This window comes from Agelaius phoeniceus, chromosome 2 (assembly GCF_051311805.1).
Source record: "Agelaius phoeniceus isolate bAgePho1 chromosome 2, bAgePho1.hap1, whole genome shotgun sequence".
In the NCBI taxonomy this organism is placed as follows: Eukaryota; Metazoa; Chordata; class Aves; order Passeriformes; family Icteridae; genus Agelaius; species Agelaius phoeniceus.
Window position 1 is genome coordinate 104,797,392 of NC_135266.1, and position 20,608 is coordinate 104,817,999.

At 33.8% G+C, this 20,608-nt stretch overlaps 1 protein-coding gene across 2 annotated transcripts in view; it reads right to left on the reverse strand.

Annotated features, from left to right (window-relative positions):
* NCAM2 (neural cell adhesion molecule 2) overlaps positions 1-20,608 on the reverse strand; it is a 275,041-nt gene that overhangs the window by 49,210 nt on the left and 205,223 nt on the right. For both annotated transcript variants that reach the window (XM_077174496.1, XM_077174497.1), the window contains exon 12: positions 19,178-19,351. In XM_077174496.1, the coding sequence (XP_077030611.1) occupies positions 19,178-19,351 (174 nt within the window). The remainder of the gene's footprint in view (positions 1-19,177; positions 19,352-20,608) is intronic.

Sequence of the window (20,608 nt, forward strand, 5' to 3'; positions counted from 1 at the left end):
TTTAGTTTCTACAGCAGTCTGACAGAGTTCCCATTAAATGTGAAACTAAAGGGATTTAATGAATTTGGAAAAAACAGTAACTTCTACATTTCACACTCTATTATGGGTATTTTGCATGAATTTGCCATTGAAACGTAACTGTTTTCTTGTAAATAGAGCAGTAGAATTGTATGTCTTCCAGCATGCTTTAGCTTTATCATTTTACGAGATTTAAAAATACTGAACTCTCAAGTATAATCATGTCATGAAAAAATAATGTGTCATCATGAGAATAAGAATAGAATAAGGAGATATATCACTGAGTTCTGTTAAGATGAAATTTAAAACTTAACTAAGCAGTAGCAGTATTTGACTTGCCTTTCAGCCATGATTACTTTCCAAGGATGAATAATTTCACTGAAAAGAAACCTTAGGGCATACCGAATATTAGTGCTACTCTAAATGTTTTTAAAATTTAAACAACATAAAAGCACGACTAGGAGTCTACATTTTAAAAAATGCAAATGTGTTAGCTACATGAAACCTAAGGATCCAATTTTATAAGCACCCCTGGGACGTATAGAAATGAATAAAATTTCTTATATATGCAGTATTTAAAGAATCAGTGTATATTTTAGAGTCCCCTGCACAGCACTATGCATCTAGATACAATGACGTTTGCAATTACATTTGTGGAATTAACCCAGACATATCTGTTAGCATAAAATGTCCTCAAAAACTGGACCCACTTTGTATCAGTGATGGTTCGAGGTATATAATACATATATATATATATATATATATATATATATATGTAGGAAAAATTATAACTATGGCCTTCTGAAAACAAAGAACCATTCTGGATTAGAATACATACTCCAGTTGTAAAAGAATACTTGGAATAATTAGCATTAAGAAGTTGTCACACAGAGTGTGACATAAGTGCAGGACTGAAGAGTAATCTAAGAGAAATGAAAATTTTACTGCTCGCTAGAAGTTGAGATTGGAAGAAAGTATTGAAAATAATTCATAAACCAGTTAATTTTTTTTTTTATCATGTGTGTATCTGTTATTTAAGTATAAAATCAGCTTATTCATCTTTCCATATACAAATAATTTTTTCTCACATGAAAATAGCCCTGGGCACAGTGGATATATTTTTTATTTCTTTCACATTTAGTGCATAAATGTGAAAAGAACCAATCCACTGCATGCCATATATTTATATTATTGATGGATATCAAGTTGCAGATATACTGAAAGTGAAATTCCTTTCTTTCAGAGTATCATCAGAGATTTTCCAGTTTCTTCTAGCTGTTTATCAGTAGATAATGTCTTTCTAATCACAGTATCTGTGAGCTTTAACTGGATAATTCAATTTTGTGGATTGATTTTGTTGGGATAATTCACATAGTGACTAGTTAGATTGAGGAGTAAATCTGGAAGGAATACTCCAAAGAGGGAAAAGCAGAGCAGTCACTTGTGAGATCTCCAAATTAAATAAATTATCAAATTTAAGTTAGTTAATTAATAAATTAACATGATGCACGACAGCTCAGAGCTTAGTGTTATCCATTTATAAGTGAGGCTTTAAGTCTCAGGGTAGTCTTGGAGGACAATATGACACAAGAAGTTACCAGGTATTTATACTAAACCAGGTTTTGGTTTAGTATGCTATATTAAGGCTTTAATACAAAATTATTAATATTTTTGACAAGATATCCCACAAATATTGTTGCTAGTTTGGTTGGGTTTTTTAATTTTGTCAACCAGAAGTTAAAAAGAAACACAACAACGGAAAAGAATTAAATTTTACTGAATAAAAAATTAAGTTTAACCTATTATGTGATAGTAGGGTAATCCTAAATTTTAAGCAACATTAAGTATAAAATCCTTATTTTTATTATACAGATTCTCGTAATTTGCAAACAAATCTAATAAATTGAAAAAAATAACTCAGTACAGAAAAAAAACCACAAAAAATATGTTAGCTAGAAAAAAATGCAGAACTTTATACTATTTAAAATACTGCTTGCAAGGATTTCATCTAGAAAACTTCCTTTTATTGTCTCAGAATTTTAACTGCTGTCAAAATGAACCATGGGAAAGCAATATCTAACACAGGATTTGTTGTGAAATAAATTGTACCATAAATCCAAGTCAGTAAAACCAAAACAAAATTCCCCAGCTGCTTCTCTGGTCCAGGGTAGGTTGTTTATGTTACTTTGTATTACAGCAGAATGAGAGGAAAAATGTCTGGCATATTAAATTGTCTTTTCACTGAAGTAATCTGCCTCAGAAACCTTCTAAGAATTGTGATATATTACATAAACTATCACCAAGGAAAAGAAGGTTAAGGGAGCTTGCAGTGCAGTTCCTCTACATTAATCCCAAAGTGGATCTCATATGAGGTTAATTAACAAAAATACCACATTGTTACATTGCTCTCATTGGAGAGTTATCTGCTGCAGAGAACAATGTTATTCCAGTTCCAAATTCAATCCCCTGAGGATGTCAGATCTAACTGAAGAAGGATATAAATTTATTTTGAAATAAAGTAGCTGAGACACTGTTGCTGAAACAACATCTTCACTCCTATATATGTGAGATTGTGGTGGCAGAGTGAAATTTCTGTCAAAGAAGCATTACAAATTTGAGGATGGCTTGGGGTTTTTTTCTTACTTCTCTCCCTTTATTCTGAATCTCTATTACTGCAGAGGGTGTATGCAGCCTGACTACTGCATGTTAATAAATGGCGTGCTTTGATTTAACAGCACTTTGCTGCACCTATTACTCACTATTTTACTACTCCCAAGGAAAAACTGAGTCCCCTGGAAATACCTGAATCTCTTTCAGAGGAAAAAAAAATGAATAGCATTTTTATGAAGCTTAAACAGGTTTGTGATGATGATTCATGTTCTTTTAAGGGCAGGAGAAAAAGTCATGGGAAGAGAGCAGTGAGCAGCTTGAGGTGATAAAGTAATAAGGTTCTGTACAAATGTCTGAGACTCTTGTAGATGTCACAGAATATGAGGAACTTTGCCCAAAATCTGTCTGCCTGGGATGAGCAACAACTGTTTTGTTTATTCTGTGTGTTTGCACAGTAGGAGGAAGAGTATATAACCTCTTTTTTCTAGCTGAGACTCACAGTTAGCTCACAGAAATACTGACAGAATGAAGTTAGAAATTGCCACAGGGGAGAAATACAGGGGAAAAAATAAAAAAAAGGATTTTGCTACACAATAGACAAAATGTTAATTCATATGCAGAAACAGCCAGGCTGTCTCAGTTCCATCTGTCTGCCTTGCACAAATAACAATTAATTTCATAAATACTCATTCAAGCATCTGGCTATAACTGTCAGAATTCAGCTAACACAAATAAATGAATTTTAATAATAAAACTGTTTCAAGTTGCACATTCTATGAAATAAAGATAATGATAGCAAATCATACTGTCAGTGAAATCATTGTCATAAATTGGCGACAATGTCTAACTTTAATTCCCTAAAACACCAGAAACAAATGTCACCATTTTAATAATCAGATAAAATGGTTCTGTTCCTGGAATTTCCATCTTTCTCTGCACTATAATGTATAATTATTATATTATTTTGGAATAAAAGTATTAGCCATTTATTTAACTGTGAATACAAATAAAAACCCATGAATAGAGATCTACAGTGTAATAGATCAGGTATAATTAATATAATCTAATGTTCACTAACATGACTAATTTCTTTACAAAACACTTTTCAGTAGCTGACATTAAAAATGCATTTGGCAAAAAATAGCTGTAATATTTTTATTAATATTAATACATAACACATTAAAACACAATTACCATGTTAAGCTCCTTTCTTCCATGTACTTAATTTTTAATTTTACTGGGCTGGATTTTGAGATATCACTATACAAACTGAACCAAAAGTAGCATCCCTATTCAGGGATTTTCTTTGATACCTATTTCTACTGAGAAAAAAAACTAGTCAGAAAAGGTTAAGTAATCCATGGGAAAATCATAGTTACAAAATACACAGTACTACAAATTAATGAAAATAAAGCAAGCAGGAGTGTAAACTAAAGTGCCTAGAAAAGAGCGAATTTGTGGATTGACAACATAATTTATAATGATTTGAATCATCATGAATCCAGAAGATGTGGTTCTTCATTTAACAAACTTCAGGTATAAAAATGAATAGATTTTCTTTAGAAGTTTATCTATTTAAAAACACTCTTACTTCAACTTGGTTTTAATCAGAATAACACCAGAGCACACAGGGGAAAAAGAAAACATTCCTGGAACAAAAGCAATGTATTGAGATAGATTATCCTATCAGTAAACCTTCCACATCTTTATTTGAATAGAAACACACTTGCAGGAATTGCAAACAATACATACAAAATAAATCACCTATGCAGTAATTAAAAAAAAGAAAAAGTTAATGCATGTACTATTTTTAGGCTAAAGGTTTACAAAACATATCTGTACTTCAAATGATAAATTAACCATATTAACTTGAAATCTTCTTCAAATTTTTCTGTTATACTGATTTGACAAAAAATCAAATATTTAATGAAAAAATCCTGCCACTTGTACTGATTACTGATTAGCAGATTAGCATCCTATCAGCAATCATGTGCAACCAGGATCTAGCTTTGACAGATTCTGTTTCCCATCACCACTACAATGGAATTTATATTTCGAACACACACTCTTTAATACCTCTTTCTCCAAGTTTTTATTTATATATTTCTTTGACTACCTTTATGATGACCAAGCCAGATGCTTAATACCAAATCTTGAAAAATCTTGAACTTCCATAAAAGGAACTTGTGGATATTAAAGGAAAGGGAAATGGAAGTCAAAGTATAGGAAAGGGAAAATAGAGAAGAAAACGGAAGAGGAAAGAAGAAGAGAAAGAAAGAATGGGTGATTAAAAACTTTATAAGTACCACTAAATATAAAGTTCAGGATAGCGTGCTTGAAACAACTGATATTTCCTGTAAGAAGACCTTGTTAAACTAAATAAAGGCATCCTGAATGAAAAAAGCCTTTACAGAATGCAATAGGTAAAAATGGAAATACATACTCACCTTCAAAATCATACAATTCAAATACATTTCAAAAACAAATGCTCTTTGAAATACCTCTTTTAAGGTGTCAGGTCTCCTCCCAGTACTCATAAGCCCTTAATTTTATTTATTTAATAAGTGTTTTGGAAGAAGTTTTTAAGATTTTTTTTTTTCTATGTGTGTGCACAGCATTGTCACTGTTTTGTAGTGTTGCAAGTTATTGGACAATAATTTAAACAATGTTCAATGATGGCTAGAGCTTCCTATCACAGCATTTAGAAGCATTAATTTAATCAATACAAATTCTGGATCTCATGGAGACTGGTGAAGGACTTCAGAAAAAGTGACTGCACTTTTTTTTTTTTTTTTTGGCATGTTCAGACCAGGTATTAGAAATATTGATACACTGGGAGAGACATGAAGCACTGAAACAGGTTATTCCAAGAAAAGGGAGTGAGTAATCTCCATCCTTGGGACTCAAGACTGAGTGAGACAAAACCACAACTGATCTGATCTAAGACTGGCAGTAGTCTTGATTCAAGCAGGAGGTTGGACCAGATAAATACCAGGTATTCCTGCCAACCAAATTTTCTGATTCTATAAATTAAAGGGGAATACTATCTTGGTTCTTGGAACATTTTGCCCTCTGCTATAAAACTATTGCAAAATTCTTAATGGTAAGATTTTGCTTGGAGAAGCAGCCAGACTTGAAAAGGACTATACTAAAAAGTTTAATGAAACAATAAATGAATGCAGTGAAATCAATGGGGATTTGGACTTCTACCAGATATTCCCTTCATGATGTGAAAAGAAAGTATTGTTCAAAATGCTTTCGAACATATGACTAATGTTCTCAGCAGGGTTCATTGTTAAATATTTATGTCACTATAATTGCTGCAATTTTAGTAGTACAAATTATACTGCTAGATATAAAACCTGATTAAGTTAAACTTGTTCATTAATCAAATTTACTTTCTGTAGAAACTAGTTTTAAAATTATCCTGTAAGAAAAAATACAAGGCCATTGAATACACCAAACTTACATTGGCAATATGAACACAGAAAGACAGCAGAATTAAGACATCTAGGTAAGTAATACTTTATTGAGTGAACACAAAATACTAAAAAATGTAGTAAAGGAATAACTGTTGCAATCTCAATGCAGAGGGGCAATAATTGCCCCTTTTAAGACAATTCACACTGTCATTTATCCTATTGTTTTTTCTCTCTTTGAATACCCTTCAAGGCTGAAAAGAATGGTTAATGGGAGACAACCCAGAAAATAAAGAAGATCACTTATTAAAAGACTACAAAAATATATTCATGGTCATCTTGTAGGCAATGCTACTATGTATTCCCTGATTTACATCAAAGTTTGGAATCTAACCTTGATTACTGAAGAAGGAAGTATACTTTTAGAGGGGAGGCAGGAGTTAGTTATGAACATATACCTTCCTTTCCTCTACTCTTGCTGCAGCTATATCACTTTGTCTCATTCCTCAGTTGTATAAATCAAACTCTGTCCTATCCCAGTCTATTTTATCCATGGCAGAAGCTAGAATCTCTCACTCTCCTTTGCAGGGCAGAAGGAATTACTGGTATGTCAGTTTTTCCTGCTAGTTTTTTTGGTTTGTTTGTTTGTTTGTTTTTATTTTTGCTTGTCCTACACTGGAGTTCCTGTTGTGACTTCCATCCCATCTGAAATTTGCAACACAAAGTTGGAGTTCAAAATGGTCTCCTCCTACATTCAAAACTCCATCCACGAATTCTTTGTTGCTGAAAGATCCTGGGCAGAAGGTGAGGTGGGCTTCTCCTAAATTCACAGCAGACAAAAGCTGCATCTTCTAAGGATGAGTTCCACACTAGTTCCCGTGGTGCACCTGGGATACATTCTGTTTAATGTCTATATACTAGTTCATGGTGTAGTAAACACACACAGTTTGTCATCTGAAGGTCCTGGTGACTGATTTAATATATCAGGGTGAAACTCAGGTCCAAACTAGCAGCTTATCCTGAACTAGTCACTGATTATTGGGCTAAATATATTCCCTTTCAAACAAAAAACAAAAAAAAGCCCCACAAACAAAAAGAAAACCCAAAAAATCCACACAAACAAACCAAAAAAACCCAAACCAAAGCAAAGACCAAAGAAAAAAAACAACAAAAATCACAGAATCACTTCAGTTGGACAAGACTGCTGAGATCGAGTCCAAGCTCTGACTGATTGCAACTTTGTCAGCTGCCACATCCATTTGTTTCTTGAACAACTCCAGGGATGGTGACTCCATCACCACTCCCTAGGTAGTCTGTTCCAAAGTTTAACAACCCTTTGAATGAAATAAACTCTTTGTGATGTTCAGCCTGAACTTCCCCTGCTGCAGTTTAAGTGTCCCCTTGTCCTGTCACTAATTGCCTGGGAAAGGAGACTGCCCCCACCTGGCAACAACCTCCTTTCAGGGACTTGTAGAGAAGGATAAATTCATCCCTGAGTCTTCTTTCCTCCAGATCAAACACCCTCAGCTCCCTCAGCTGCTCCTCACAGGACTTGTGTTCCAGACCTTTCCCCAGCTCCATTGCCCTTCTCTGGACGTGCTCCAGCCCCTCAATGTCCTGGCAGTGAGGAGCCCAAAACTGAGCACAGGACTCCAGGTGTGGTCTCACCAGTGCCCACCCACCACAGAGGACAATCCTGCCCTGGTCCTGCTGCCGCACCACTGCTGATCCAGGCCAGGTGCCATTGGCCTTCTTGGCCACCTGGGCACTGCTGGTGCATGTTCAGCCACTGCTGACCAAAATCCCCATGTCCTTTTCCTCTCAGCAGCTTCCCAGCCACTCTGCCTCAGCTTGTAGCACTGCAGGGGATGTTGTGGCCAAAATGCCTCCAAAGTTTAAGAAAATAATGATTTTAACAACTGCACCTACTTCCTATTGTCAGCAAAGTTCCGCAGAGCTACAATTTCTTTTTCCTATGAGGCATTACAACATATTTAGGTTGTTTTGTGTAGCAAAATACAATTCACTAGTTTTCTTATGGTGTTACAAAACTGTACTTTGTTATTACATACAAATTAGATGTGGCTTTCCTTAACCAGATGGACCTAAACTGCCCATTACTACAAATATATCAGTATTCTTACAGTGAAACAAAACAGATGCTGAGAGTTCAGAAGTTCAGAAGGTAAGCCAAAGGAATACCTGAGAGCACAGGGAATGAATATTTTAAATGCTATGCTTAGAGAAGCAAAGAATTTTTCATAGGTAAATTCAAATTAGCAAGACTTGTCTCTCAATTAAGACTGCTATTTAAAATGCCAACATTTTAAATTTCACTTTAATTCTGCTTCCTAACAGTAATAAACTGAATATGTAAAATATGTATGACTTTGCTCACTTAAGTTGTGCAGCCTTGGAGCTGCCTAAAAAGCAGGTTCTGACACAGGACTTCTGTCTTTCACTCCTCTAAGCCATGCACTTTTCAAGTCTGGAGCATGCAAAGTATGAGGAAAAGAAAGTCTACTTGCTCTATTACCCAATTCAGGAGCTGAGAAACCTAACCAACCACCACTTGAAGAAAGAACAAAGCAGTTCCTGGTTTCTGCTATCTCCACAGAGGCCATTTTCATGATCCTGAATGTGTCTTTCCTAACATTCCCTACTCTGTAAACAGAAAGACCTCAAGGCTGATGTGAATGATGATTTCAAGAACTGTTCTTTTGCTTCTTACATGCAAAGATAATTTTCCTTCATAACTTTCTTCCTCATCCCCATCCTAATCCCGTATACTGTAATTTATTTCTTACCAATGAGAAAAGAAGTGGAGAGACAGAAAAAAAAAGTCATAAAAAGAGATTAATTTAAAGACATTGTGAAATGTAATACAGATAGGGCCATGCTATTGTTCTGCTGCTCATTCTTGTATGTGGCTGAAGGAGAGCTCTATTCATAACCACTCTGTCTTTCAATGACCTTGAAAATACTTAAAGAATACTCTGTCATCCTGGAGCACTTCTCTATTTTGTATTACAAAGTGCAGCAGAAGTTTATATACACATAAATATTCCATAAATGTACCTTATCTTTCTCTAAGTAGACAAGCAATGTACAATAAATGTGGATGAATACAATACACTTGAAAGGCAAAATTTGCAGCTGCACCATGTGTCTCATTTATCAGTTCTTCATACCCAATACTGCACTGCATCATTCTCTGCTTAACAAGATTTAACTTTACAAGCCACGTCAGCAAGACCTTTACATCAGATCAGCTGTTCACCATAAATTTACTTGAGAGTGTGCAGTTATGAAAATCATGAAAGGTCTAAATAGGATATAGACCAGAGTTATCACAACAGCACCAGGTGAAATACATTTGTAATGACTGATTCTCCCTTTAATCTCCTATTAAAATATTTACTACATACTCTTGCAATCAAAATATCTTCCATTTGTTCCTACAGATTTTAAGTCTGTGTCTTGAAAAAACCAAAGATCACATTGTGCAATGAGCTTTGACTGGTTGACTAAATGCAATTACCAACACAGAATTACCAGGAAAAAAAGAGTAAGTTCATATAGTGGTTATATCTGCAAAAAACTCAGTTGCTTTTAGTTATGAATTCATGCTGTGCAGTAAATTGTCTGGATTCTCTTCACTTCTCATGACATTTTATTCACCTTTAAATGTGAAAAGTACATCTCATTCTCCTGATGTTTCAGGTCTGTATAAAAACCTGAAATGTTTAAACATCGTTTTCCCTTTACACTTCTCACTTTCCAGTCTCTCTAATCCATCCATATAATTTAGTTTAAGACATTTATTTACAGTTCAACCTTTTCAACCACAAGAGACTTTAACAGCAAAGATTTGGATGGATGCCAAAATTAGTATAGAGACAGAATTAAAGAGCTGAGTAACTTTCTTACATGCAGGCATATACACAAAATAAATTAGATAAAAAGTGATCTTTGTCCTCATATTTATTTTTAGCCTATAGTAGTTATAAAACTGCATACATTCTTTCACTTTTGTTTTTTTTTTTTATGACAACTTACCATTGAAAATTTTATTGGAAAATTGCATAATGCCATTTTAACCCAAGAATGAAGATTTTAAAAAAAAATTAAGGACTTTTTATTCATATTATTTGTATCAGGTCTTACAACACTATAGCTTAAGAGTATATGTCTGTGTGTGTGTGTATATATATATATATATATATATATATATATATATGCGCAATTCCTGCCTTCTTGTAATTTCAAAGCAGGTTTTAAGTTGAGAAAACTATTTTTGAGTCAAACTAAATACTCAGTTTATTTTGAAAAAAAAAAAAAGAGTTTAGGCTTATCAATAGTATCATTAGATATTAGTATCATTAGATATCAATAGTATCATTAGATATTAACAGATAAGAGGAATGCTCAACAAATTTTTTTGAAAATATTAACAATTATTGCCAACTGAAAATGGGCAATTTCTTAAATGAAAACATTAATTTTAGTCAATTTGACAATGATAATAAATATGACATAATCAAAAAATTTGGGTATAAAGCAACAATATATTTTTGGGTTCCAGCTTTATAGGGGGGTTTGATCCATGATTTTGCTGTTCCTAAACTGCCTGCCTAACAGTCTGATAAATGAAGAACCATATCCTAAAGCTCAATTCACAACACAGAATTTTTTTTCTGAATGGCTTATGCCATCATTTAGCAGAGTCAAAACCTCTGAGTCGTCAGGTACTTCTAGATTTCTGGTGTACATACATAGTGTTCCAGAAAGGCACAGACACTCCTCATGAATAGTAACTGTTATTGTTGAACTGAATGTGATCACAATTCATGCCATAGCGAGTAATCTGACAGATATGACAAGGAATTAAATGTCTCAAGATGAATTTTCCTCCTGGGACAGGCTGATGAAGGCATTTTTCCTTCTGTTTTTGCAGCTTGCAGTAGAAATTAATGAATTCTGCCTTGAAGATTTTCAACTCTGAAAGTAATTTTGAGTGATGACTTAGCCTACCAAACTATTTGCAATTTATTTCAGTTTGATCTATAAATGATACAGATATATTCTCCTTAATCATTAAACCCATTAGGAAAATTATTTCATTAAATGGGATTCGTATCTCTCAGGAATCTATTTAGAAGTCTTCCTGGTTTAATGGTTAAGTATTGTTACACTGGGAAACTGTTTCAGTAATCAGTGGGGTACAACCTTTCATGCTTTAGTACAAAAGAAGCAGTAAATACAAAACCTGCAACCTAAGAGGTAATACATCTGAATTCTTACTAGTCTGTCTGTTAGATTTCCTCTCAATTTCAATAATAAGAGATAGTAATGGCTTTGTTTTATAATAGGAAAGAATATCTTCTGCCATAATGGTGCTTCTGAAATCTCAGGGGAAATCTATGCAGAAATTCTTCCCTATGAGGACAGTGAGACCCTGGCACAAGGTTCCTAGAGAAGATGTGGACACCCCATCCCTGGAAGTGTCCAAGGCCAGGTTGGATGGGGCTCTGAGCAACCTGGTCCAGTGGAAGGTGTTCCTGCCTGTGGCAGAGGGTTTGGAATGAGATGAGCTTTAAGGTCCCTTCCAACCCAAACCACTCTAAAATTCTATGATTCAAGAAAATTTTGAAGTCTTCTGAAAGAATGTTTGTTTATATGAAGTCCACCAAAATGTCCTGCTTAAGGACAGAAAATGAAGTTAAGCAGTTTTATCCAAAAACCTGATCTGCACAGACAAAAACAAAATCCCCCAAAACCCCAACCCTCTGCCCCGCTCCCAAAAAAACCAAAACACACCACACCATTTCAGGGTTTGGAATGTTATATATAATTATAATGTAAAAGAGAAAATGGAATAACCTTTTTTTAAATTTACTGGTTTATGTTTCTTTTTTCGCTAAGAACTTTCATTGTGAGTTGCCTACATCATTGGTATCTTCTCATTGGTACAGCCAATTCAAAACTAAATAGGACAATACAGAAGGAGAGTACTTCAAGTTTTGATGACCCCATCAACACGGGCATGTACATAACTTCCTCTAACTTTAAGGACATTTGCAGTAAAAGGAGCAGCAGTACCAGGCAGAACACACAGCACAGCAATTTAAGGACATGTCTTGGGTAAGAGAAAACACTTATCTTCTATAATGCACCTTAAAACCCAGTTAAATGTATGTGAATAAAATAGTAGAGACAGGATCTGGTTTGAAAAAAAAACCCACTAATTTCACAAACAAACTGCTAAATATGGAATTTCCATGCACAGAGACATTTAGAACTCAGGGCAAAGCCCTAGCAAAACTTGGAATTTGGCCCTGCTGCAATCTGGGGGAATTGGAGGTGATGATGACAAGAATCCTATTGGGACCTCTAGGAATTTAGGAAGCTAAATTAATCTAGAATTTCAAGAAGTACATGAAATGCAGTGTACCCAGATGAAAAAGGAAATAAACAGAACCTGCTGAGATTTGAATGTGAAATTACAAAGAATTAGTTATTTCAGATTAGAGCTGTAAATTGTTAAAACCCAGAGAGAAAAACCTAAAGTTATGTTGAAAGCAAGTATTTGCATTAGTGCTTGTAACTGGATAACTCCTTATTAGCTGAAACTGAAACCTTAAACTTATTGTTGTTTGTTTTCCATATATTTAAGATGCTGTACAACCTCAGATGTTTTCCTTATGCTGTGTTTATTTTTCAGAAAAGTAATATAATGCAACTTGTTCACCTATCAAAGGTTTTCTTTTCTTCCAGAAAGAATAAATATTTCAAACATTTCTTAGCTAGAAATATTTTTCATCCTTTCACTTTGCCTTTAAATGGAAAATTGTAAAAAACATATTTCACTTATTCTTGCCCATAGTCTGATTATGCTATCACAAGGCTTCAAAAATTATTGTCTCCTTCAATGAAATATTCACTAAAGAAATATAAACATATGTTGATAAATTATATTTGGTATATTTTGATATCACTGCATGAAATATATTTACAAGTAGCTCTTTTACTATTGAATAGTATTATACTTGGCACATTATTTGTAAAGTTTCTGAGTTTCTGCTATCTGCCATCCAAACAATCTCTAATATCAAAAAAACATTCTTGATCATTGAAACACAAAACACAGACATACATTCAAAAAAGCATCTTGTATAGCATGTTGATTTTCTATACTTTTCTTTTTTGTACCCCAAAGTTTGGAAATGTATGTATAACTTTAGCTTATATAATTTGTCTATTGTAGAAATTATTTTATGCTAGTATCCTATAAGAGCTAAATTAATAATTCCAGGGATAATTTCACTTAAAGGGTTGAAACTGAACAGAATATCTCATGAAAAAATGCCAAGACATAGATGCCAGTAAAGTTCAGAGACTTTGAGCTTGTGGGGTTTTTGGTTTGGTGAGTTGGGTTGATGCATTTTTTAGGGGATCTGTGTTTGGTTGATTTGGTTTGGGGGTTTTTCTGTTGTTTCTGTTTCGGTCTTTGTTTCCTAGAAAAATAAATGAGATGAGACATTTCTGAGTTTTAAGATCCAGTCATTTCATGCTGATATAATTGTTCCTCATATAAGAAATTCTAAATTTTCTAGGGATTATACATTAGCAACTTCCCTAGAAACACAGGAAAACTAGAACCTTCCTCAAATGTCTCTAAACTCAATGAATGAGAAGTCTTGCTTTGAGAAGTTTATTAAGTTTTTATATGAAACAGAAATAATTGAATTTTAAAAATTAAAATTTAATTATTTGAAATTTTTGCCTAAAAAATTCACAGGATCAATACTTAGAAATAGGAAAATGAAATTCTGATGTGGAATCTGAAAACTTCTAAACACAAGTAGTTTAAACAAAGCAAAGGTGGGGTGTGTGTGTGGATGTGTGTGGGTGTGTGTATTGGCTCTACAAATCCCCAAATGTGTATCCCTCTTCTCTAAGACTGCCAGCCATCCACCCATGCCAGAGGTGAATTTCCACAGTAATCTGAATATGGAACTGTGTTTGATGTATTCCTCATGTTGTTCTATCACCAGCAAATTGAGTAGCACAAGAAATGCAGAGACTGCTTTTTTTCTTGGTATATCACTCAGAACTTTAAAATGCTTTGGGAAAAAAAAATCTTTATCTCTCTACCTGTAAATTGAAGAACAAAGGAAATAAAGTGTTTTGTATTCCTGTTGAATACACTCAAGTGTTTTCAGACAGTGAACATTTTTCAGGTTTCAAGCCCACTTCCACAGTGGTTTGGATTTGTGTAAAAGCTAATTTTTACAAATGCATTATCTGCTACCTGTAAACCAGAATTACTAATGTCTATAATGCTATCAAGACAAAACAAGACCTTGATGGCTTCTTTATTAGAGTTAAACCAGTGGTGCTTTCTGAGGGATTGAATGTGAAGAACTGAATTTCAGAGACTCTATCTTGTTTCTTCCTTGGAAGTCCATATTGCACAAACTATTTGTAAACATAAAGGAGTCTTTTTCTTATAAATTCTTTGTTGATTAGAGAGAAACAGATCAGTTAATGTCCTTTCTTAAGAAACAAAACTGCACAGAGGATTGTGATAAGGTGATTTTTCCCAGCACAGGTATCTCTTACAGCTTGTCACTGGCTTCTTTGTGAGTACAGAAGAAAGCCTGGCAAATGCTCTTCACCCTTGGTTATCCACTTGCTGATGGTGGATGGGCACCTTCCCACACTCAGGGATTTTCCAGCTGTCTGGGTGAAAGGATGCAAACTCTCCTTGGAGAATTAATCCTGCCACTACTATCTGCATTTTTGCTACTTCAAGATTAGTGCATTTCTTTTCACTTCTTTCTTTTCACTTCACCCCCCCCCCCGCCTTGGGACTCTCTCTCTTCCCACAGAGAACTCCACTGTAAAGTTGGATTTGCTGGTAGCCTTCAACAAAACTATTTTCATATTCAGAGGAGCACCTAAAAAGTGCAGAAAAATCTCACTGCCATTTGCTCCCTGATCTCTTGCTGAATTATGAGAGTGTTGATTATGATTTTAAATCCCTTAATAGACTGAAATTGGTGTATCAGATGATTGCTTCACTTTCTGTGCTCTGATTCAATAGCTGCAATCAGCACAGACTTTCAAATGAAATCTTCTTCATTATAAAAGACAAAGGGGAGAGAACAGGGAAATAGATATTCCTGGTTACAGCTCCAAGACTAGAATTTTCTCCTTACCTGAAAACAGCTCAAAGTAGTAAAGTTTGAGACAAATGTCACCTTTAGAGGGATTTTTTGAAGAAAAGGGAAAATGAAGAGAATTGCAGAATGAATTTGCATAGAATCCACTTCATACTGCTTAATCATCCTGATTAAACTTATTTGTATTTACTGAATGATTGATTACAGAAGAATACCTAACAACTTTGATAAGCATCTATTGTAGTTTTCATACAAATAAAACAATTATAATCTTAGTTGTAAAAGGTTTTATTCATAGCTATTGGATCATAACCAAATGAAAATTAATGCCTTGCTAGCATTAGGATCAATTATTCCCAAAAAGTTTTTGAAACACCTATTAATGCTTTATTTATAAACTTGCTTCTTTAGCCACATTTCTGTGAGGCTTGTTTAATTCTAAAATGCATTTTTCATTAATTTTATGACTTTATGGTTGCTCTTTGTTACTGTGTGAGGACAACTAAATTATTTCTTTAAGTCACAGTAGAGAGAGAGCAGAAGACAGTTTAGCCTTGAAAATCCCTGTATTGGAATTCTAACAGTCTTCCAGGTACAACATCTTCCTGCACGTAAATTTTTCTGTCTCTTTTCCTTGATGGTATTTTTAGAATTGGAACATTTTGTACATTGTGGCAAGAAAGGTCTGCAGTTTTACCCCTCCTGAGTTAAATCTGACTGATAAATAACCATCCTGTAAAATTTCAGAATATTTTGTCACTTACTACTGGGAAAAAATCATGGCCCATGCATTATGTATGCACCACCACTTGAGATGTTCAAGCAGTTATCTGTCCCTGTGTAAACAGCATTTATACCTGAATCTTAGCCATAAACCATCCCTAAAACGTGAACAGATGGAAAAAGTGGTTTGGTTTCCATTAAGGAATATAGACTGAGTGTGGAAATCATGATGATCCAACTACAAATGGCAATACAGAAAACTGACTGCATTCTAAACAGCCTCCTCCTAGCTGAGATGATGTTAAGGCATGCCAGGAAAGTGGTTCTTCATTACTTAAGCACAATAAGAAACTGTCCCAAGAACATGCATTTGTTATTATCCTTTAACAAAGTATCTTAAATGTCTCAAAAAGCTGAAAGAAAAAAGCAAAACCTACCAACCAAAAAAAAAAAAAATAGCACCTTCATACTAATGAAGCTTCACACAAAGAAACTTTTGCTTCTTTGAAAAATATTTCAGGAATTGAAAATAGGGATTTTGGAGAAGGTATCTCAAGGTTATCTTAACATGACACTGTAAGTAGGGTAAAATATAAATGGAAAGAATTTTAAATGGATATTTTAGAAAAATTGCTAAAACCCTCTGAATGCCCAGGAAACATGCAAAGGCTCAATATTCCAGAAGAATTCCATTTAAATTTAGTAGCATTTCCTTTTTAAAAAAGGACTAAGTTTGTTTTTTGACATCTTCATTTGCAAAAGCTTTTTCTGTTCTGAATTGTTATCCTTGTGCTTTAGTAACATGTTTTGGTTTTCTGGTTTGGCCCTATAGTACTTCACAAACAGAACAAGTTTTCAAATTATAGAATTATTAGAGAATATCTGCAGGGACTTATGATAAATGAAACCAGGTCACTTTTGATTTCCCTCTACAACTACATAATGTATCTTCAATAAGATTTATGAAAACAAGGTGTCTTCTGTTTAGTAAATGTTTGACAATCTGAAGTAGTTATTGATTTCTAAAATAGTTCAGAGAGCAATTCAGAGAAATAGAGGATATATAGTCTCAATCTTTCTACACAGGGGTATATCAGTATAGATTTCAGAAAACATAATGAATTAATTATGAATTAAGTATTAATTTTTAATATTTCCCACTGTCCTTTCAATATTTATGTATTTACTACATGAGTCTTTGTAGACAAATATGGCTTTTCAGGTTGTATTCATATTTACTAGTTTTTGTCATCAGTTGGAGTAATTGTTGGTAACATATGCTATTAAGAGGTATCTTTAATATGTCCAAAATGGTGTGACTTATTTTGTTTTCTCAACAAAACCTTTCAGCATAAAATTAGGAGAAAATGAAATTAAGAGGACAACACATGCTTGCAAGATGGTATACCTCCTGAAATTGTCTGTGAGAAAGAGTAAAGTATACAAAGGAGGATGTGGGAAATAATATGACAGTATGCAGGAAGTAATACAGCTCTCTGCCAAAGAAATGTTTAATATGAGTAGGAGTGGCAGCAGAGATTCTAAATGCTCCAGTCTCCTTCATGGTCATAACATTTGCCTAAGGACTGCAGGTATTTGTACCTGTCACTCTACTCCAGTTTTAGAAAAATAGAATTCAAACAAATCTTGGACCAAAATGATTCTAAGATCAATTCATATTATACAGAAATATCCAAAGTGAGCAACAACACTCAATGCTGAAAGAATGTTTCAAAAGAAAAGTGAATTTTTAAAGAAGGCAGCTCCAGTAAACTCTAGTAACAAGGATCTGTGAAATTACACATCTTTCCTACTGTAATAAAAAAAAAAATTAATAAATGTCGCAACAACAGAAATAATATGAAAGAAAGTCTTATAAGGAGTAAGGTGAATATGTTTTTTGCAAATTTAACACTGAGGACATGTGTTTGTTCTGGCTTTACAATGAAATCAATCATCTGTGTGATTGACTGATTGACTCTGTAGTCACTGGGTTTTTACTCATTTGAGTACCTTACACTCTACAATGCAGAGTGGTCACTTCAGGTTTTACTATTTGATATAGTTCATACCAGAAAACAACTATTGCAAATTCATTGAAGGAGATGACCTATGAGAATGTATGGAGCTATGAGAATAAAAGTCTCTAACTTGATCTGCAACATTGCATGAAAAAAATGGAAGAAGTATACCAATATCCAATAATGTGCCTGCCCTGCAAATAGAGGGCAGGCACATTCTTCTTTAGATCTTCTAGTACTGAGAGAAATTCAAGCTTTACTGGAATAAAATGAATGTTACTATGATTTACATTATTACATTTATACACACAGTTACTGTGCTGAGCTAAGAAAAACAAAATATAAGGAGTTATAAGCCTTTTTTCGAACATGTTAACTAAATGTTCATTATATGTTTCTTTGAAATAATTCTGTAATTTTGAGCATGTTTAGTTCAGTGCAGAATTTTTGTATTACAGTATGTGAAAGGGAAAGAGACACACACTTTAGATTTGTAACATTTTGTCTCCTGAGACTCTGCTGATGGCTGCAAAACCATTTACCTGCTGAAGTATTAATCAGAAAACTGTTGAGGCTGCCTTAAGTAGCACTGAAAATACCAAAAGGCATATTTGGATACAAGAGTTAACATTACTCTGTATGAACTCCCCAACTCATCAGGGGCCTAAAGAACTCGTCTGTTTGGGGAGGCTTATGCTCTTTTCTGCCAAGAGACATGCAAGTAAATACCCTTTCAGAGGGCATTTAATATTTATTGAACAAACATTATATGCTTTTGAAATAGGTATCTTGAATATTAACAGGTATGTAGAAAGTTACTAAGTAGCTCACAATCAGTAATTAATGCCCAGGATTAAATATTATATAACAGCTTACTTAAAGTGATTAATTTAGGTGCATACATAATGTATATTTTCAAATGCAATGTCATTTCTACTCTCTTTGAAATGTAGAGCCTCAAAAGCTGCCTTTTGACTGGACATGAAAAATGGATAACAATTGTAAAATTTTTTAATAAAAAAATGAACAGTTACAAAGTTGAAAGACTATTTCTAACTGGTGTAGAGAGGTCTGCATTAATACAGAGATACAGCTACTGGACTAATACAAATAAAGAAACAGTGAAGAAATACTTACAGTATTTTCCTTGGACATTCTTCTCAGCTAAAATGCTTCCATTTAGTTTTTGTATACTTACTTTGAACTCCATGGGAGCGAACTATTTTCCAGGTTTCCGAGGCTACCTCTTTCACATCCACTTGGTAGTGGTGAATGGGCACACCCCCATGAGAGTCTGGCTTATTGAAGGAAACCTTGGCAGTGGTTTGGGACAGCTCTAAAACTCGTACTCCGTACGGATTTGATGGCACATCTGCAAAAGCACACACACAGTTTAAAAATCAGTAACAACCAGCCAGACCTAAGCAGCTGATAATCGACCCACAAAAGTCTCCTTAGAGTCTTCCAGGGAGAAAAAAATAATATTGAATGTGGTGCAATAATATTTGTGTTAGATAGACAACTTAAGCTTTCTACTACAGAGCTGTAAGAAAACCACCTTAATTTCCTTGTATGCTAAATTACTGCAAAAATATTTTCCATTTTTGCCTTTGTTTTATAATATGATCTTCCTTAATAGCTACTTTCATCATATAAAAATGTAAGAGATCAGACTGTTGACGGTATAATTATGCAAAAGAGAATAACAAACTTTATATCAAATTTAACAAAACAAACAGTTACAGCTAATTAGATCATTCAGAGTCTAAATTCTTTTAAATAAGCTTATGACAAAGAACCTTATAAATAATTTAGCCATTTTATGAAATTCTGAAACCAAACTTAATACATGAATCTCTTTTTCTTTTTTTTTTCAAAGACTAGATTTCAAGCTACTAAGAAAATACATTAATGGAAGGTTTCTTATCCTCTGCTCAGCTTGAGAACTAATTTACAAATTAGGTTGACAGAAATATTTTCTCTGAAATCAAAAGCAAGAGTATATCTTTTAAAGTAGAAAAGATCTATGAAAATAAAGCAGGTGTTTGTAGGTGCTGAAATGCTACATATGAAACAAAAGACAAAAATAACATTGGAGTCAGTACATCTTTAAGAATAGAAATATTATAATATCTTTATGATTTGTGATCAAACACATAGAAGTCATAAGACTAGCTTTTCTAATTGTTCTATATTTTAAAAAGTTAGAATTATAAAAACTGATATTGAAAATTATAGAAAGAATTTTAATTCTGCGGACAGAATACCAGGGTTTTGAAACACCATTAAAAATTTGTTTTCTCATCCATTTGAAAATTATTTGCATACCTTCTTTTAGATTTGACATTGCTTTTGTCTCCATGCTATGGAAGATATTTTTGTAAGGACATGTCAGAATTTGAGCCAAAGCCTGTAATTCAGTTAGTGGGTAATGAACCATTTACATAAAATATTGTCTGTATTCAAAGGCTGTCAGACAGTGGTGAATAAAAAGAAATCAATCTGAGCTTCACCCAGCATTGGTACTTGAATGAAAATGAGACAAAAATTTGTACAAAATATTAAAGAACTGATTTAATGACATATTCAGTCACAAATTCTCAGGAAAAGGACACTGCCAAATCTGGTC